The following is a 21,385-nucleotide window of genomic DNA, read 5'->3' as shown; positions in this document are numbered from 1 at the left end:
ATTTAAGAGCAAAGAACATTGCTAGGTACAAAAGCGGTCATTTCATAACAACAAAAGAATCTGTCCAGCTGGTGTGGCTCAGTGATGAGCGTTGACCCATGCACCAAGAGGTCACTGGTTCAATTCCCGGTCAGGGCACATGCCCAGGTTGTGGGCCTGATCCCTAGTGGGGGACATGCAGGAGACAGCCAATCAATGTTCTTCTCATTGATGTTTCTCTCTCTCTCTCTCCCTCTCCCTTTCTCTCTCTCTCTAAAGTCAATAAAAGGAAAAAAATAATTTTAAAAGAGAATCACTTCATCTAAAGAACAATGTCTATGTATAATGCTATGGTAGAACTATTTGTTGTGTATATAAAACAATTAAAGATAATTAACTGAACAATATTAAGAGAATTTTTCAACAACTATAGAGTGAGTTTGATTTCTTAAAAGTTGCTCTCAGTGGTAAAAAAAAAATTTCAAAATCAGTTGCGTGAAATCAGAAATAAATGTCAAAAAATTATAGTGATTTTTAACAGAATTTGAGTTTGTACTTTGGCCAGCTCTAAAACAGCTTGGATTCTTGCACACACACACATACAAAAAAAAAAAAAAATTTAGATGGAAAGATGACAAAAAGAATCAGCTACGGAAATTTGTTAGAAATTATGAGGAAATGCTACAAAAAGATATTTTACAAAAAGTGAAAGATATTTCTATTAAATCTCAAAACAATTGCCCACAGAATGCAAGGCCTTTCCAACAACATCAAAAACAGACTCAAAATTTGAAAATTGGCAAGTACCTTTCTTTAGCTTTAGTTGAGTCATGTGATATAAGACATTGCCCAAATGATATTTTGAATACATTTTGTCTCAAAGAACACCTAAATCTATGAGTATACATATTTAACCTTTTGCATTTATCAAAGAAGATTTTCAGCTTAACATGAAAAAAAAATTGTTTTTATCATGACAGTGTTCCAACTATGTTAGGTCAAAATTATATATATATAAGATGTTATATATTAATAAGTTCAGTTATAAGATGAATAAGTTCTAGAGACCTCATATACAACATGCTGACTGGAGTTAATATATTATATACCTAATATTTGCTAAGAGAGTAGATCTCACGTGTTCTCACCAAACACACACACACATTGGTAACTGCAGTCATCAATACGTTAATTAGCTTGATTACGGTAATTTTTCACAATATACACATATATCAAAACCATGTTGCACACCTTAAATATATAGAATTTTTATTGGTCAATTATATCTCAATAAAGCTGGAAAAAATCAAATAACATGTGATTCACATTTTATTTCTTCTGGACAGCACTGAACTAAACTAGGACTATAGAATTCTTCTGTTGAAGAGGCTGGGACCATAGACTGCTAACTGGCTGCAAGGACAAGCCTCCTTGCCCTTGTGGTCATAGACTCAGACTAATTGGTCATTGCGAGAATCAAATGGGTTAATCTATGCAAAGTGCATAGAAAGAGGTCTGGCACCTACCAAGAGCTATAAAAGTACTAGCTATTAAAGTTATTAGTATTATTGGCTAAGATTTCTAGAAACACAAGTTAGCAGAGAAACACACCAACGAGAGTAATTGCGTGGCCTAGACTGAAAATTCACACATCATCAATAAAAACCAAACTGCCAAAAGCTAAGACCCTCTGCGAGCAGCTGGCCCAGTGGGGCTATGACTGGGGTAGGAGAGTGAGGCACTGTCCTTGGGGCAAAATTCAAGGAGGCACCGAAAAACTCGAGACTCAAGACAGACAAGATTTTAATGTAATATTTTCATAAACTAAATTAATACCAAAAACCCACAATGAACAAAATATCAAACTTGGCAATAAAGACAGGAGCAGCATTCCTGTTTTCTCCTTTGGTCCCAAGGTCCCAAGGTCCCCTAATGCCTGGAAACAGTTACTGATCCTCCCGCTAGCCCCGGCCTGGCCCGCTGGGAGCCCAGGATAAAGCCACTGTGACCAACAGGGAGGGTGCTGTGCCTGGACTGGCCGTGAAGTGCTTTCGTCTTCTCGCTGCACGGAGCAACCCCTAAGCAGGAGCTATTCGCTGTTGGGCCAGGCCTGGGCCACGCAGGCCCTGAGCCGCCGGAGCTCCCAGGCTGCCCCGCGGCCGATCCCAGGCTGCCCCGCGGCCGCGGAGCCGAAGTCAGAGCCGTTGCTGCCCGCGAACAGCCAGCCCTGGCCCAGAAGCACGGCATGGACTACTCGCGGTACAGCATCTCCAATAACTGGAGCGCTGTGGAGTTCGCCGTCAACAATCCAGTGGACATCGTGGTGATGGTTTTTTACTTCCTGTTGGTCCTGAGCATCGGGCTGTGGGTACGTGGGGGCCCAGCGGGCAGGGCCGGGCCTGGACACCAGGCTGGGTTTGACCCCTCCCTGCCAGTCACCTGGTCCCCGCTCACCTCCCGCCCCACCTGCACCAGGAGCATCCCCGCCTGTGCGCCGAGTCACCCTCCGCCCTCCAGCCAAGAGTAAGCCCGAGTCCTCAGCAGCGCAGCTGTACTTGGCCACACCCGCCTCCCCTCCCCACCCCAAGCACACGCACGGGCCAGATTCCTCTGGTAGGCTGCCTGGAACCTAAGCAGTATTTAGTAAAAAGTCGTGAGCACCATGGTGATGGGGGTGATGACAGCCACTGGTGAGTAGGTCGTCAGTGTCACATCTTCACAACTGGAATGTGAACAACACACTATTTCCTCCCATTTCACAGGTGAGGAAACGGGTTCAAAGAGGGGAAGTAACGACCAGGAAATACGGAGTTCGGATTCGAACCTAAAGCTGCCTGATCTGACTCCGGAGCATAACCATTTTTGCCTTGCTCGCAAAACCTTAAAGGTCACACACATATCTAACTTAGGAATCCTACCCATTCTTTTCTCTTCTAGTACCAAGTTATCTTAATAAGGTAGAAACCGTGTCTCTTTTGATGTATTTACTCACTAAAGCTTAGCATGTAAGCATTCAAAAAGGTGTCCTTAAACATGCTACCCGGGGCCAGACCAAGGGGGAGCTGGCCCTTGTTTCCGTGAAAGGTCAGATTGGTGTGAAAGCTGGAGCTGATGTCATGGTGTGGTCCCACCGATATGCCGTTAACCATGAGGCCTCTGCCTATCCTGCTTCACCAAGCAAAAGCATCTGGTCACAATGCCACCATTCACTAACTAGTGGGAGAGCTGTCACTCGGGATGGTCCCTACCCAGCTGAAGCTTTCATGCACAAGTGACCTTTAACTTGGGCACTTCAACAGGTCACAAGCAGGACCTTGCTGTGCAGAATCCGGTGCTTCAAAGTACCATCATTAGACACTCTTTTGAGGGATTAGAATGAGTCATCATGCTGCTAGTGGGAAGATAGAGTAATGGAGACATGGTTTCCATCCTAGTAAGATAATTTTGTACCAGAAGAGAAAATACAGGCTCTTTATTCCAAATGCAAAAAAGATATGAGGTGTTTCTACGGATCATTTAAACAATTTTTTAAAACTAGCTTCAGTTATGAGAAACATCCTTCTAGGTGGCCTAGGCAGGGTCTCTGAGCAGTACTTGTTTGGGGAACTTCTCCCCAGGTTCTGTTACTGAATTAAGAAGCCCCAGGTTTCTTCTTGGTCCATCTCTCACCTAGGTCTGGCCAAGGTCAGAGTACTAGTAAGCCATCTGGTCACTTCCAAAGGAAACCTTCTGTTCTTTCTGTTCTTATTGGAGCCATAAAATATGCATGGTTATCCAGAATGCTTTGATCTTTTTTCTTCCTTATATTATTATCTTTCCTTTGGTTCTTTTTATAAATCCTATATTGTTTTTTGTTGTTGTTTTCCAAATCCTCACCTAAGGATATTTTTTCATTTATTTTCAGACAAAGTGGGAGGGAAAGAGAGAGGGTGAGAAACACATTGTTGCAAAAGAGACACATCAACTTGTTGCCTCCCACACAACCCTGACCAGGGCGGGGGACAGAACCACAACCGAGGTACATGCTCTTAACCAGAATCAAACCCAAGACTTTTCAGTCCATGGGCCGATGCTCTAACCGCTGAGCTAAACCCTCCAGGGTTAATATTTTATAGTTTTTTTATATTTAAATCTCTAAAACATCTGGGATTTATTTTTATACTTGAAGTGATGGAGAGAAGTCTAACTTTATTTACTTCCAGTAATTAAACCAACCACCCTTTTGTCAGTGAACAGAATTGCCCACATCGGCACATAAGGGACTCTTTCTGAAAGCATTCATCAGCTTCTGTCGGCTGAGTACCCACAGGAAACTGAGAAATCAGTCTTTGTTGTAGATGACTTGGCTGCTGGTACCTTGGCTCTTACATGATGTTAAAGGGTAAAAAACTTGTTTTTTCTTTTTCAATTACAGTTGACATTCAGTATCATTTTATATTAGTTTCAGGTGTACCACCGTAGTGGTTAGACATTTATCTAATTCACGAAGTGATGCCTTTGATAAGTCTGGACCCACCTTACATAATTATTACAATTTGTACTACCAAGTTGCACTTCTTAACCCCTTCACCTTCTTCACCCAGCCCTCCAACCCCCTCCCACCTGGCAACCATCAGTTTTTTCTCCATATGTGAGCCTGTTTCTGTTTTGTTTGTTTACTTTGTTCTTTAAATTCCACATGTAAATAATATGGTATTTGTCTGACTTATATCACTTAGCATAATACCCTCTAGGTCCATCCTTGTTGCAGATGGTAAGATTCTATTCTTTTTCATGGCTGAGTAACATTCCACTGTATATATGTACCACATCTTTCTCTAACGGCCTATCAGTATACACTTAAGTTACGTCTGTATCTTGGCTATTGTAATTAGTGTTCCAATAAACATAGGGATGCATATATCTTTTTAATTAGTGTTTTGGATTTCTTCAGATAATACCAAGAAGTAGAATAGCAGGGTCTTAAGGTAGTTTAGTTTTACATCAGGTAGTGTGATACTTCCAACTTTGTTCTTTCTCAAGATTGCTGTGCCAATTTGGGATCTTTTGGGTTCCATATATATTTTAGAATTATTTATTCCAGTTCTGTAAAAAATGCCATTGGTGCCCTGGGTGGTTTGGCTCAGCAGGTAGAGCATCAGCCCACTGACCAGAGAGTCCCAGGTTTGGTTCCCACTAAGGGCACGTACCTCGGTTGCAGTTTGTCCCCGGTCCCAGTTGGGGTCGTGTGGTTGGCAGCCACTTGATGTGTCTCTACTACATCGATGTTTCTCTCTCTCGCTTCCTCCCTCTCTCCCTCCTCGCTCTATCTGAAGACAAATGCAGGAATGTCCTCAGGTGAGGATAAAAAATATATATATATCATTGGTATTTTTACAGCAATTACATTAAATCTATAGATTGCTTTGGGTAGTGTGGACATTTTAATGTTAATTCTTGCTATCCATGAGCATGGTAAATTCTTCCATTTATATTATCTTCTTCAAATGCTTTTCATTTCCTGAGTAGAGGTCTTTTACCTCCTTAGTTACATTTATTTCTAGATATTTTCTTTTTTGATGCAATTTAAATGGGATGTTTTCTTCATTTCCCTTTGTAATAGTTTGTTATTGATGTATAAAAATGTTATTAATGAATATTAATTTTGTATCTTGCTACTTTACTGAATTCATTTATCAGTTCAATAGGTTTTTGGTGCAATCTGTAGGGTTCTCTATATAAAGTATTATGTCATCTACAGATAATGAGTTTTACTTCATCCTTTCCATTTTGGGTGTATTTTATTTCTTTTTCTTGTCTGATTGCTGTGGCTAGGACTTGCAATACCATGTTGAATAAAAGTGGTGTGAATGGACATACTTGTCTTGCTCCTGGTCTTAAGGAAAACACTATTAGCTTCTCTCTGTTGAATATGATTTAGCTGTGTGTTTGTCTATATGGACTTTATTATGCTGAGGTATGTTTCCTCTGTTCCCACTTTGCTGAGAGTTTTTATCATAAACGGGTGCTGGGTTTTGTGAAATGTTTTTTCTGTGTCTGTTTATATTATCACATGATTTTTTTATCCTTTATTTTGTTTGTGTGGTATATCATGTTAATTGATTTGCAAATATTGAATCAACCTTGCATCCCAGGAATAAATCCCATTTGATCATTATGTATAATCTTTTTCTGAATCAGTTTGCTAATATTTTGTTAAAGATTTTTGCATCTATGTTCAGCAGGATATTGGTCTATAATTTTTTTTTTTTTTTTTTTTTTGTAATATCTTTGTCCTGTTTTGGAATCAAGGTAATGCTAGCTTCATAAAGTGAGCTTGGGAGGCTTCCCTCCTCTTAAATTTTTTGGAATAGTTTGAGTAGGATAGGTGTTAATTCTTCTTTGAATGTTTGGTAAAATATTTCAGCTATAAAACCATCCAGTCCAGGACTGTTTTTGTTAGGAGTTGTTTTTTTTTGTTGTTTTTTTTAATTACTAATTCTATTTCATTAATAGTAATCAGTCTGTTCAGGTTTTCTGTCTCTTCTTGCTTCAGTCTTGGAAGAGTTTATGTTTTTAGGAATTCCTCCATTTCTTCCAGATTGTCCAGTTTATTGGCATATAATTGTTTGTGGTACATTCTTATAATCCTTTGTATTTCTGTGGTATCAGTTGTTACTTCTCCTCTTTCATTTCTGATTTTATTAATTTGGGTCCTCTTTTTTCATGATGAGACTAGGTAAAGGTTTAACAATTTTATTTATCTTTTCCAAGAACCAACTCTTGGTTTTATTGATCTTTTGTATTGTTTTCTTAGTGTCTATTTCATTTATTTCCACTCTTATCTTTATTATTTTCTTTCTTCTACTCACTTTGGGCTTTGTTATTCTTTTTCTAGTTCCTTTAGTTAGTTGTAAGATTAGATTTTTTTTTCTTTATTGATTTTAGAGAGAGAGGAAGTGAGAGGGAGAGAGAGATAGAAACATCAATGAGAGAGAACATTGATTGGCCTCCTCCTGCATGCCCCCCACTGGTGATTGGTCCCATAACCTGGGCATGTGTCCTGACCGGGAATCAAACTGGTGACCTCTTGGTGCATGGGTCAATGCTCAACCACTAAGCCATACTGGCCGGACAGGTTAGATTATTTATTTGAGATTTTTCTTGTTTCTTGAAGTAGACCTGTAATGCTATGAATTTCCCTCTTAGGATACTTTCACTGTGTCCCATAAATTTTGGGTTGTTATATTCCCATTTTTATTTGTCTCAAAGTATCTTTTGATTTTTTCCTTGATCTCATTGTTAACCCATTTATTGTTTAGTAGCATGTTATTTAGCCTCCATGTGTTCGTGTGTTTTTCAGGGTTTTTTGGTTTGTTTGTTTGTTTTTAGTTTTCAGAAATTTAAAGTTTTATTTGCAAAGCATCAGCCCACTCTGTACAGGTGCTCGGTATATCACGAAGTATTGAATACATTATTGCTTACTTCCTCTACCCTGCTTCTGTCTCCATCTCACTTAACCTCCTCTCTCTTCCCTTCTCCCCAATAAACCCCTTTCCCTACTCTGAGAAAATTAACAACCATCCTTGCACACCTTCTCACTGCTCTCTTAACTAGGTAAATATGTATGGATTTCCTCCTCATTGTTTTACCAAATAAAAGGAGGGTTATAAAATTCTCTGCATTTCCTTTCTTTTTAAAAAAAAAATTTATTAATTTATTTTTGTTACAGATGTTTCTCCTTTCATCCCCATTGATACCCTCCTCCTGACTCCCCACCTCCAACCCCCGCCCCATCCCCAGCATTGTTGTCTATGTCCATTGATTATGCATACATGCATATAAGGTCTATGGTTTATCTCCCCCAACCCCCCACTCCCTCTTCTGAGGTTTGTCAGTCTGTACCCTACTTCTATGTCTCTGGGTCTATTTTGTTCATCAGTTTGTTTTGTTCATTATATTCCACAAATAAGTGAGATCATGTGATATTTGTCTTTTTCTGATTGGCTTGTTTCACTTAGGATAATATTCTCCAGGTCCCTCCATGTCATCTCAAAGGTTTTTTGTTTGTTTTTTTCTTGTAATTGATTTCTAGTTTTATACAATTGTAGTTGGAGAATGTGCTTCATATGATTTTAATCTTTTTTAATTTATTAAGATTTGTTTTGTGGCTTAAAGTGGTATGTGCTGGAAAATGTTTTATGTGCAATTGAAAATAATGTATATTTTGCTGGGGTCAAATTCTCTAAAAATATCAATCAAATCCATCTGGTCTATCATGTAAGGCCACTGTTTCCTTGTTGATTTTCTTCTGGTAGGTCTATCTATTAATGACAATGGGGTATTAAACCTCCTACTATGACTGTATTACTGCCAGTCTCTCCCTTTATGTTCATCACTATTTGTTTTATGTACTTAGGTGCTCCTATGTTGGGTGCATAAATGTATATAAAGATTATATACTCTTGTTGGATTGATTCATTTATCATTATGAAATATCCTTCTTTATCTCTTATTATAGCCTTTGTTTTAAAGACTATTATGTCTGATATATGTATCACTACCCCAGCTTTTTGTTTGTTTCCATTTGCATGAAATAACTTTATCCATCCCTTTACTTTGAGTCGGTGTGTGTCTATAAATCTGAAATGGATCTCTTGTAGATGGCATATGTACACATCTTGTTTTCTTCCATTCAGCTACTATGTGTCTTTTGATTGGAGCATTTAAATCCATTTACAGTAAAAGTGATTATTGATAGGTAGTTATTGCCATTTTATTTATATTTTTGTTATTTTTTTCTTTCATCTTCTTAAAGAAGTCCCTTTATCTTTTCTTATAATATTGTTTTGGTGGGAATGAACTACTTTCACTTTTTCTTATCTGGGAAGCTCTTTATCTCTCCTTTAATTCTAAATGATAGCCTATCTGGGTAAAGTAGTTTTGATTGTAGGTCCTTGCTTTTCATCATTTTGAATATTTTGTGCCAGTCTCTTCTGGCCTGCAAAGTTTCTGTTGAAAAAATCAGCTGACAGTCTTATTGGAGCTCCCTTGTAGTTAATTAACTGCCTTTCTCTTGCTGCTTTTAACATTCTCTCTCTGTCTTTAACCTTTGCCATTTTAATTATGATGTGTCTTGGTGTGGGCCTGTTAGGGTTCATCTTGTTTGGGACTCTGTGCTTCCTGAATTTGTATATCAATTTCCTTCACCAGGTTACCAGGTTAGGGACATTTTCTGCCATTTAGGTTCTCAATCCCTTGCTCATTCTCCTCTCCTTTTGGTAGCTGTATGATACAAATGTTGTTATGCTTGATGTTGTCCCAGAGATCCTTTAAACTATCCTCATTTTTTTTTTTTTTTTTTGGTTGTTCCAATTGACTATTTTTCTGCTGCGTTGTCTTCCAAATCACTGATTCAATCCACTGCTTCTTCTAATCTGCTGTTTATTCATTCTACTGTATTCTTCATTTCAGTTATTGTTTTCTTCATTTCTGACTGGTTCTTTTTATGATTTCTGTCTCCTTTTTTAAGCTCACTATCTCTTTGTCAAAGTTCTCAGTAAGTTCCTTGAGCATCCTTATAACCTATATTTTGAACTCTATCTGGTAGATGACTTGCCTTCATTTCGCTTAGTTCTCCTTCTCGCATTTTCTCCTGTTCTTTCATTTAGAACATGTTTCTTTGTCTTCTCATTTTGGCTACCTCTCTCTGTCTGGCCTACCTCTCTCTGTTTGGCTTTATGTATTAGGTAGATCTGCTATGTCTCCCAGTCTTGACAGGGTGGGCTTAATGTATGTAATAGGTGTCCTGTAGGGCCCAGTGGTGCAGTCTCCCTGATCACCTGAGCCAGGCATTCCAGGAGTGTTCCTTGTGTAGGTTGTGTGTGCCCTCCTGTTGAGGCTTAACCTTGATTGCTGTTGGCACATCAGTGGGTTGAGTTGACCCTCAGGCTGACTGGCTGTGAGTATTGACCACAAACACAATGTATGAACTGCTATTTGGGGGGCTGACCAACCCCACAGAGCAGAATTCACCCCAATGAGCTCTTGGGCCTGCCAAGACCATCCTTTGGATGTGCCACTTATAGAGCTAATTGGGTGGTGCTTTGTTGTGGTCTGCGGTGGCCACAAGGTGTGCTGGTTCTGGGCCCCCCTCGGGAGGGGCCCCAGTGCAGATGAAGGTCAGCTGCTGCCTGTGACCAGCCTGGCACTACCTGTTAGAACCTACAAAGCAGTCAGTGGTTGGTACTACCTGTGCTGGTCCTGGAAGCACATGGGAGAGGTCATGCTGTGAACATAGGCTGGGTGCCACCAGTACCAGGTCTGGGGCCTCTCGGCAAAGACATAGGGCATCCTGAGGTCTATAGCCACTGCCTACCAGCTGCTCATAAGGCTCAGCCACTGATATATCCTTAGACAGTACCCGAGTTTGGTGAGGCAGGTTCTCAGAGTCACCAGGGTGGGGCGTGTGGTTTTCACCTGTTAATGCAGATTCAGATTTGGCCATAAGAGGAGAGGGCTCAACACAGGGACAGTGGCAGCTGTCCCTCCAGCCCTTGCCCTAAAGCCACACAACTCAGTTTCTCCCTGTTTGTTTCTGGTGCCCCCAAGCCACTGTTCCTTTGCCAGAGCCCAGGGTGAGTGCCTGCAAGTAAGCGAGTCCGTGTCTGGCCCTTTACAAGGACCCTGGGCTTCCAACAGCCTTTTATCTCACCCGGATAAACAGAACCCTTGCTGATTTCCACAGCCAGATGTTCTGGCACTGGTGCTCTGGGCTGAGGAGCCCCATCTGGGGCAGGGACTCCTAGCTCCTCGGGAGTTACCTCCGCAGCTGAGATATATCCCTCAATTCTCAACTGCCACAGATGGGTGTGGGGCCAGCCTGTTTCACATTTCTGTCCCTTCCATCAGTTTCAGCGTGGCTTTTTCTTAATATCCTTAGTTCTAGGACTTCTGTTCAGCTAGGCTTCAGATGGTTCTCCAGGTCGAATGTTCTATAATTTAGTTGTAATTTTGATGTGGTCATGGGAAGAGGTGAGCACAGCGTTTACCTTCTCTGCCATCTTGACCAGAACTCTAAAGGGGAATAACTTATACATTTGATTGTTTGTTTTCTTTTTTTATCAGTCTCTGCCTAGAGATTTGAGAAGGCGTTGGATGCATCTTCCACCCCACTAACCGGGCTGCCGTGTTTGTATTATTCCAGAAAGAGCAGGGAAGAGAAGAGGCAGAGACATGTGCTTAAGCCACCTTCTTCCCAGGATCTCCTCTTCTTTGTCTGGCTCTTCCTTTAATGGAAAGAGGAGATGATTTTATTCATCTTATAACATTTTGTAAATTCCTTTGAAAAGTTTTAATGTACTCCACCTACATACCACTGATACCTTCCTTAGGAATTTCGGTCAGTTCTGCACATAGTAGGTCCTTGATACATATTTAGTAAATGGTAGAAATGAGACTGACTTAATGTGTCTGATATAGAGTTGTTTCTTTGGTTTAAGGCTTTATGTTGTGAGGGACCCCATTTTAATGCAGGTACCTCAGATGATGATAATAAATTCATTCTTCCCACAGAAATACATTTCTGCCAGTCAGCTGTCATCCGTAGGTCGTGCTAGTCCTCAGCAATCCAGGAAATCCCCACCCAGTGTTGTCTTTTGACTGCACCAGGGTCTGAGAATCAGAGCTGGGGACCTTGAGTAGAGAGGACACCATAGTGATGGTGGCATGACTGCTCCCCTGGAAGAAGCCAGGCACATGTTCAGATTTGCCATTCCTGCTTGGTCCATACATTCACTAAACCACTTATCTCCGATACTGCCATAACTTTGGCACTAGTTAACTAGTTGGGAAAAAAATAAAGCAATATTATTTTCACAAGAGTGTAAAGAAATGGACATTCCCATGCAATATCAGAGCTTGGAAGAGACTATAGTCTGCAACTAGGCAGCCATGAGCCTTCTGCTAACTCAGGGGGTATGGGCTTCTATTCCTAAAAAGAAAGGAGTGAATTTGGGATCTCGCTAAAGTGATTTACCCCATAAGAGACTTGTGTCTTTGAAGCAGTTTTATTTCTTGTATTTCATTGTTTTCTGTTTGTTTGTTCTGTTTCTTAAGGCGATACTGTCAAGCAGCCGCGGGACTGTAGAAGACTTCTTCCTGGCTGGCCGAAATCTAGCATGGTGGCTGGTGAGTGTGGCAATGCACTTTGGGGGCTACATGTTAACTTGTTTATTACTTTAATTTAGATGTCTTATATTCAAAATAAATTGAAGCTTTTAAATCAGGAAAGCCATGTCATTGGTAGTTCCTTTAACTCTTGAGTAGTTTGTTACCTAACTATTTCCATTAACCCAGTTTTAGTTCAGTAACCATGTATTAGGTTACTGAAACATGTTTGGGACTCCCTACACTTACTTGTGTGTCTGTTTTCTTCACCAGGTTAGGGAAGTTCTCATGTCCCAATAAAACTAATATGTACAAGGAAATAGCCCTGCCCTCTGGAAGCACACAACCTAGAATGGGAATTAGACACGCATCCAATGAATTACACTGCATTGCAGTACAGTAGGTCTAATAGGAGGTGCACGGGCAGCTATGGATGAAAGGTAAACGCGGGCTTCCTGGGCAGAGGTAGTGCATGGCGCCAGACTGGGAGGGTCTGACAGAGCTGGGGTTGTTTGAGCAGGATTTGAAGGTGGAGTAGGTAATTCAGAGGTACAATGCTCTGAATAATTTCTGAATCTTCTTTTTTTCTGTAAACCTGATTTAGAAAGAAATTAAATATGGCAAAGGAAGTTTTGCAGTGGGCCTCCTACCTTAGTTTATTTTTCAGCAGAGGATTCTAGCAACACAATCTCTTTCTGAGCTGTGAGGTCCCCGGTCTTTTCCCTGAGTCACTCTTAGGCCTTGAAGTCCTATATTCTATACCCAGAAAAATGGCCGTCTGCTGCCGGTGTTATCTTGTATAACTGTGGCACTTGCAATGGTTTTCAAACAACATTAGCATGCTTTGGCCTCCCACTGTTTATACATAAGTTATGATTTATTAATTTTTTTACTTCTTTTTTCATTATTAGGATTATTGCTTAACAAAATATATTGTGGTATTATTAAAGGAAATTAAAATGAAAGAATAATTTTCCCATTCCAAATTTCTTTTATATTTTTATTCAATAATCAGATATTTGATAGATACCATTGCTCTTGTCAGGGTCCTCCACAGGGCTTATTTTTTTCTATTCCTCCCTTCCTGTCTTACCTCTTTCCTTCCTTTTATAATTGTACATGGCTTGCCTAGCTGGTGTGGCTCAGTGGTTGAGCATCGACCCATGCACCAAGAGGTCGCCAGTTCAATTCCCAGTCAGGGCACATGCCCAGGTTGTGGGCCAAATCCCCAGTGGGGGGCATGCAGGTGGAGGCCAGTTCATGTTCTCTCTTATCAATGTTTCTATCTCTCTCTTCCTTCCTCTATCTAAAATCAATAAAGAAAAAAAATTTTTAATTGTACACGGCTTGTTCTTACAGTCAGTTCCCAGTCCTCCTTTTACCTGGCCTGGCAGTGCTGAAACTCTGGAACTCTTCAGTCCTGCTTCCCACCGCGGCTCTGCTCCTTTCCTGCTGCTCCACCAGCCATCGTTCTGCCCCTTGTCTGCTTCTCTCCCATCTCCTTGGCTTCTTTTTTTTTTTTTTCCTTTATTTTACAGAGAGAGAAAGTGAGAGGGAGAGAAAGATAGAAGCATCGATAAGAGAGAACATCAACTGGCCGCCTCCTGCATGCCCCCCACAGGGATCAGGCCCACAACCTGGGCATGTGTCCCAACTGGGAATTGAACCCGCAACCTCCTTGTACATGTGTCAACGCTCAACCACTGAGCCACACCAGCCGGACCTCCTTGGCTTCTTAATGTTGGAGTTCTCCAGCGCCTGATCTCTCCTCTCCAGTTACACTCACACATGTGGCAACCTCCTCCAGTCTTATGGCATTAAATACCAATTACATGCTAACACATCCCAGATGTCTCCCTTGAACTTCAGACTTGTGTGTCCAGCTGCCTGTGTGATACCTGCACCTGGGAGGTCTGTCAGGTATCTCAAACTGAACAAGTCCAAAAGGAACTCTGGACTTTTCTCTACAAATCTGCTTCTCCGACCATGTTTCCTGTCTCCTGAAGAGCAACCCCATCCCTCTAGGGCATAGGTTGACAACATGGAGTCATATTAGACTTTATTCTCTCTCACACTCAACATCCAATCCATCAGGAAAAAATACATATTTGAAATCTGCCCACTTCTCATCAGCTCTGCCTCCAGGTCCATGCTGCCATTGTCTCTTCCCTGGGTTCATTGTAACAGCCTCTTTTCTGGGCTCCCACCTTAGCTCTTCTATAGCCAGTCTCAACAAAGCAGGGAGCCAGTTAAAACTTGCGTCAGACCATGTCGCTTTTATGCTTAAAATCCTCTGGGGGCTCCCCTGACACCCGGCATGAAAGCCCAGCTGTTTAGAATAGCTCGAATACCTCGAGTTAGGCCACAGATGATCTGCACTTCCTTACCTCTCCTACCTTGCCTCTCAGGACCCCTGTTACCAGTTCCAGCCAGGGCTCCTGCCTTTGCCCCTTTGCTGCTTCCTCCTGGCTTCTCCCCATATAGCTCATGGCTTCTCCCTCACCTCTTCTGGTGTCCCTCAGATCTCCTCCCACAGTCTACCCCGACCGCCCAATTGCTTGTTGCCATGCTAGAAAATAACCCCCTAATTTATTTTGTTTATTCTCTTCTTCCCAAAAGAATGTTATCTTCATGAGGTCAAGAATTTTTTTCTATTTTACTAATTAATTTATTCCTAGAACAGTGCCTGGCACATAGATGGCAAGGGACATTTATAATAGTTACTGAATTAATGAATGGTGACTTTTTAACCCACCTTTAATTTAATAATGTATTAATATCTTCCTGGGTCTAACTAAACATACATAGGTAGATACAGATACTTTAGATAGGATAAGGCAAAAGTAAGTTTACAGTTGTGAGTATGTGAAACACAGAATTTATTCTTGTATTATTATTTATTAATTATTGTATTATTTTTCATATGAACAACTGTAAAACTGCTTTTGCCCTACCTTGTATTTATATGCATTTGCATAGTATTATATCATATGAACATTCCACCTTTTATTTATCATATTATTGGGCAATTTAGGCTGTATATAATTTTGTAGTATTATAATAACTGTAGTGAACATTTCTAATAGTAAAAATAACTACCATTACTTGAGTACTTATTACGTGCCTCTTTTAAGATTATTTTGCTTTATATTAGTTGTTGCTAAAATGTTTGGTTCCTGTACCTTCTCAATTATGTCTTATTAGTGCATTTCATTTTTCATAGTTATAACAACAAACCTCTTTGTCTTGTTTAATGCTTTTTGTATTATATGCTATTTTATCTTATGTTAATGTTGTCGGTGCTGTTTTTATTTGTTTGCTTTTACTAAAAGGCTTTGTTATTTAAAGCCTCTCTTGATAATTTAGTTTTAAATGTGTCTCATGTCAACAGCATAATAGTTGGATTTTTGTTTTAATGGAGTGACTATCTGCACTCAGTTAAAAAGCTGTTATTGGGCGGGGGGGCAGGAGGGGGAAGTTGACCAAAGAACTTATATGCATAACCAATGGACACAGACAAATAGTTCAATGAATGCACCTGGTGGGGGGTAGGAGCAATGTAGAAGGGGTCAATGGGGGAAGTTGGGGGGGGACACCAGTAATATTCTCAAAAGTAAAGGTAATTTTAAAAAATGAAATAAAATAAAATATGCCTTGGCCAGTTTGGCTGAGCGGTAAGAGCCTCAGTCCATGGACCAAAGAGTCACGCATTCAATTCAGATCAAGGGCACAAACCTCGGTTGCGATTTGACCCCTGGCCCTGTGTGGGGTCCGGTGGGAGGCAACCAATCCATGTATCTCTCTCACACTGATGTCTCTCTCTCTCTCTCTCCCTCCCTCCCTCCCTCCCTCCCTCCCACTCTCTCTGAAAATCAATGGAAAAATATTCTCGGGTGAGGATTAAAAAACTAAAATAAAAGCTATTATTGGTTTAGAAGGGATTTTGTTGATTTTAAATGGGATTTTTTATTTTGAAAGTAACAGATGTTGGTTGCAAAAAAATTTTTTTAAGTTATAGTTTTTTCTCCCCATGCCATCTCTACATCCATAATTCCAGTCCTCAGAAGTATGTATATATATGCAAATCTCTCCCATGCATATATAAACATGTATGTGCACAAGTGTCATATACACACATAAAATTTTAATGAGATTATATTATAAATATTGTTTAGCTTAATTCTGTGACTTAATAGAGTTCCTGTATTCTTATTTTTCATGTATTTTAAATAGTCCCTTATAGATAATCAATTAAATTGTTAATATTTCAAAATCATTTTTAAATACTGATAGAATCACACTCCTGCTAATATGGTTGATTGGTGAGTTGCATGTAAGTCAGTGGAGCATGGGGAGGCTAGCAACATAAGAATGGCTGTTCTACCTTTCTCATGTCTCCCTCTGCACTTGGCTTCTAATTCATGATTAGGGTTTGTATAGATGACACACAAATGAGAATTATGCCCAGGAAATTATTCCTTTTTAAAAATGTAAAATTCGCCATGGCTGGTTTTGCTCAGTGGTTAGAGCGTCTGCCTGTGGACTAAAGAGTCCTGGGTTGGATTCCAGCCAAGGGCATGTACCTCGGTTGTGGTTTGTCCCCAGCCCCGGTTGGGGTCGTGCAGGTGGCAGCCAATCAATATGTCTCTCTCTCATCAATGTTTCTCTCTCTCTCTCCCTCCCTCCCACTCTGTCTGAAGATAAATGTAAAAATATCCTCAGGTGAGGATTAAAAAAAAAAAAGAAAAATGTAAAATTCAGTTTGAGTTTACATTTGTGAAATTAATTTTTGGACTTGGACTAACAGTGTTGATATGGAATTGTCTTTTGATTATCAGATAGGTACTTCTCTTTTTTCCTCAAGTACTGGCACTGCCAACTTCATGAACCTGGCTGGAACAGGAGCAGCGTCAGGGATTGCTATTGGGGCCTTCGAGTGGAATGTAAGTAATATGCTTTATAGCAACTAACCTGCATCTCTATTATTGTCCAAATAAAACTCATAAACATAAACCTTGTTTCTATCCTTGCGTAAATATTAAATACTTCTCGAGAAGTCATGGAAGAAGGGAACCAGGTCTTTAGTTCCTCCAAAAAAAACTGCATCGCCCTGGCCAGTTTGGCTCAGCGGTTACAGAGTGCCGGCCCACAGACCAGAGAGTCCCAGGTTCGGTTCCCGCTAAGGGCACATACTTTGGTTGCAGTTTGTTCCCAGCCCCGGTTGGGGTCATGTGAGTGGCAACCACTCCATGTGTCTCTGTCACATAGATGTTTCTCTTTCTCTTTTCCTCTCTCTCCCTCCCTCTCTATCTGAAGATAAATGCAAAAATGTCCTCGGGTGAGGATAAAAAAAAAAAACTGTGCTAATTTTTTCTTCTTGGTAAATTAATGAAGAGACAGAGAATATTTATATTCCAGAGGCCATAGGAATACAGTAAACAAAGAACTGTTTTAGAAGACTGGTCATAGAGAGAAAAGATTATATTAGCATTTGTCTCTATGTATATATGTATGTGTACATATATTTGTATGTATATATTTTCAGTATATATTGAGAATGGGCTCAACTGAATTCATTGAGATATTCAACTAGTTACTATAAAATTTCTAATTGATCTACTAAGAATATCAGGTTTTAACTATAAAACTTATAAACTGGATTATTTATTTTATCTGTTGTATATATTTATTGTAGGACATAGAATTGTTCAACTATAGGTGAACTTATAAGTCTGTGTTAATTAACTATCTTTATATAAATCATCTGACCTTTCTTTTGATAAATCAGAAGGCTCCCTACTTTTTGAGTCTCATCTTTCTTCACATAGAGAACAAAATTGAAGACTACTTCTAGCAGAGTCAATTCCATCCTAGAAATAAACCCTGCACTTTACAAGCATTTCCTCTCAAAATTTACTAGCATCTCCTTCCTATATTCAGTTTACTTTACCTCCTCTTCGTAATGAAAACCACACCCAGTTTTTTACTTAATTTCAATAACTTGTGTGAAATTTTGGTTTAGTTTCGCTCCCATTTCTCTGAATGGTTTCTTATTTTGCTTGCTTTCTTTCTTTTCTTTTTTAACCTTTTTTTTTTTTGGTACGTGCCCCTAGCGGAACCCAGCCTGGGACTCTCTGATCCTCAGGCCAATGCTCCAACCGCTGAGCCAAATCAGCCAGGGCTTTTTTATTTTTCTTTTTTAACTGACTTTTATATTTAATTATAAGTCACCTTCATTTCTATCTGGAAGTAGGCAAGCAATGAATAATAATAAATACCTTGAAAATTGGCTCAGTGAGCCCCCCACAATTAAGAATGCTCCCTTTTATAGGCAAAGATCAAGTGCCTATAAGTTAAGTCCGTTGGCCTGGGAAGTGTACGCTTGGGCTGTTGTTTGTCAGGTCCCCGGCGGTAATACCTTAGTAAGGCTCCAAACAGATAGTAAGTGAGCTTGCATCTCACTTAAGAGCTTGACCCATATGGGACCCTGATGTTTTTCTTTTTGGTTTCAGGCTCCATTTCTGCTCTGTGTTCTTGGTTGGATATTTTCTCCTATTTTCATTAAGGCTGAGGTGAGTGTCCATTATCAGTTACTCTATTTTCTACAATATTTTTTCTTACAAATATTGCATTTGTACATAAAAACATCCTGGAAGATAAGTTCACCTTCTCAGCCTTTTGATCCCTGTTCTGACTTCCCTAAATCCTGAGAAATGCCTTCAATAGCATCATTCTGCCCTTGAGTAAACCAGCACCAGTAACGGCCTGCTATTCCACTCTGGACCTTACTCAGAGTTACCTCTTAAGGATTTTATAGAAAACATTTTAAAACTTTATTAAAAAATAAGACCCAAATAAATGAAGAGAAAAATTATGTTAATGATTAGAATACAACATCCTAAAAATGTTGGTTCTCCCCAGATTGGTCTGCGCATGGCATGCAATTCCAAACAAAATCCAAACAGGATTTCTTAGGAACTGATGTGCTAATTCTAAGGGGACAAAGATATGCCTGCCTGAGAGAGGAGAACAAAGAGACCATCTAGGCTGTACATCCACAGGGACATGTTGATCTCATCAACATGGCAAAATAAGAGCTTTCTACCATCTTCCCCCAAAGAATACCAATTTAAATGGTCATCCAGAGACACGAGTGCCTTTATCGAAGTACATGAGTCCAGTGGAGAATTTGCAGCATACTGCTGGAGCAAAAAAAACAACTTTGGACACATTAAAGAGGGTAAGAGGAGCAGTTTCACTTTACCCTTGTCACCCCTCCCCCAAGGTGGCACAGCTTAGTGCTAAGAGAGAAATTCTCAGCCTGAGACGTTGTTCCCTCGGGGAAAGTGGGAGCATGTAAGTGCCTGGCTGCTCCAGCTGCTTTTTCATCTCACGCACTGAGGTGTGCTGCATGACTAGGGGTCAGGAAGTGGCTGATATCATCGCAGCCAGGGATCTCAGATGGCATCAAAGGAACATGGATTCTACTAATCGCTCTGTAGACCGTCAGGAAGCCTGCCAGTGACCTGCTGGTGACCCCAACATTCTCACATCTCACCTACATGTACTTCCACCCTGTGGCCAGGTCCCATTGAGTCCCCCTGACAGTGGCAAGGGGGAGCCTGTGCGTGAAGCTAGTGAGAACGTACAGAAAGCGGCCTGACTCCGGGACTGGAAGAAAGCACACAAACACAAGCACTCGGCACCTTGCGAGGGAAAGCAAGCAAACGAGAGGCTGGCAGCGCTCAGCCTGCTTTGCAGGACCAAGAGAAGACACCATTTTTGGAATTCCCGCGTATGAGGGATCAAGACGTGCAGAGCAGGTTTGTCCATAGAGAAGGTCTCAGAAAGCCTCAGAATCTCCAGCAGGGCTAACGGGAAATATTTCTCTCCAAAAGCCACTCAGTAAAGACTGGGGAAGGTGATTGTTTCCTCAGATGCAAAGACAGCAATGCAAGATTTTGAGGAAAGTGAAAAATCAAGGAAACATGACACCACAAGAGGAATTCTTCAAGCTTAAATGAAAGTACACTAATTAGTAATATGAAAACATACAACACACTGGTATAAGTAAGTATATAGTCAAATTCAGAGTACTCAAATACTATAGCATGGTGGTATGTTAATCACTTAACTCTAGTATAAAGGTTAAATGATAAACTATTAAAATAACTATATCTACATAATGTATACATAATATAAAAAAGGTAAATTATGATATCAAAAGCAAAATGTTGAATGAAGTGAGAGTAGTTTTGTATCAATCAAAGTTAACAACTTAAAAAGACTATTATATCTATGAAATTAAAAAAATTTTTTTTTAAATCCTCACCCAAGTATATTTTTTCTAATTATCTTCAGATAGAGTGAGAGGGAGGAAGGGAAGGAAGAAAGGAGGGGGAAGAGAGAGAGAAACATCAATATGTCGACATATCGGCCAGTTGCCTCCCCTGCGACCCCAACCAGTGCTGGGGACCGAACTGCAACCGAGGTACGTGCCCTTGACCAGAATCGAACCCGCAACTCTTTGGTCCATGGGCTGATGCTCTAACCGCTGAGCAAAACTGTCCAGGGCAAGAGATGTTAAGTAAGCCTCATGGTAATCACAATAGCAAAAGCCTCTAGTAGATACACAAAAGACAAAAAGGAGGTAATGAAAGCATAGCACTATAGAAAATCCTCAGTTCACAGAGGAAGACACAAGAGAGGAAGAAAAGTAACTTTTGAACTACAGTATAGCCATAAAACGACTAATAAGATGGCATTAGTTAAGTCCTTACCTATCAGTAATTACTTTAAATGTAAGTGAATTAAATTCTCCCATCAAAAGGTATGGATGGTTGAATGGATTTTTTAAAATAGCATGGTGACTAGAGTTAACAGTATTGTATAATATTCTTAAAAGTTGCTTACTGAGTAGACCTTAAATGTTCTCACCACAAAAGAAATGGTAATTATGTCAGGTGATGGAGATGTTAACTAATTTTACTGTGGTAATCATTTCTTAATATATACATGTATCAAATCTCATTGTACACCATAAACTTACATGATGTTATATGTCATATCTCAATAAAGCTGGAAAAATAAATAAAATGTATGTAGATGAGCAAAATTATATAAATAACAAAAATACTCCTATCGAAGAAAAATAAGAAGGACTTGCCCTACTGAACATAGCTTACTGGAGAGCTGTAGTACTTGAAACAGTGTGGTATTGACCCAAGGATAAACACATTGACAAGTGAAGGAGAGAGAA

General features: G+C 40.1%; 1 protein-coding gene across 1 annotated transcript in view; it reads left to right on the top strand.

Annotated features, from left to right (window-relative positions):
- The first annotated feature begins 2,224 nt into the window (after positions 1-2,224).
- LOC118639977 (sodium/glucose cotransporter 1-like) overlaps positions 2,225-21,385 on the top strand; it is a 60,560-nt gene continuing 41,399 nt past the window's right edge. Inside the window, exons 1-4 of the mRNA XM_036276707.1 lie at positions 2,225-2,347; positions 12,076-12,147; positions 16,965-17,069; positions 18,639-18,698. Of these exons, the coding sequence (XP_036132600.1) occupies positions 2,225-2,347; positions 12,076-12,147; positions 16,965-17,069; positions 18,639-18,698 (360 nt within the window). The remainder of the gene's footprint in view (positions 2,348-12,075; positions 12,148-16,964; positions 17,070-18,638; positions 18,699-21,385) is intronic.

This window comes from Molossus molossus, unplaced genomic scaffold (genome assembly GCF_014108415.1).
Source record: "Molossus molossus isolate mMolMol1 unplaced genomic scaffold, mMolMol1.p scaffold_m16_p_22, whole genome shotgun sequence".
NCBI classification, from domain to species: Eukaryota; Metazoa; Chordata; class Mammalia; order Chiroptera; family Molossidae; genus Molossus; species Molossus molossus.
This window is presented reverse-complemented; position numbering and strand designations above follow the sequence as displayed.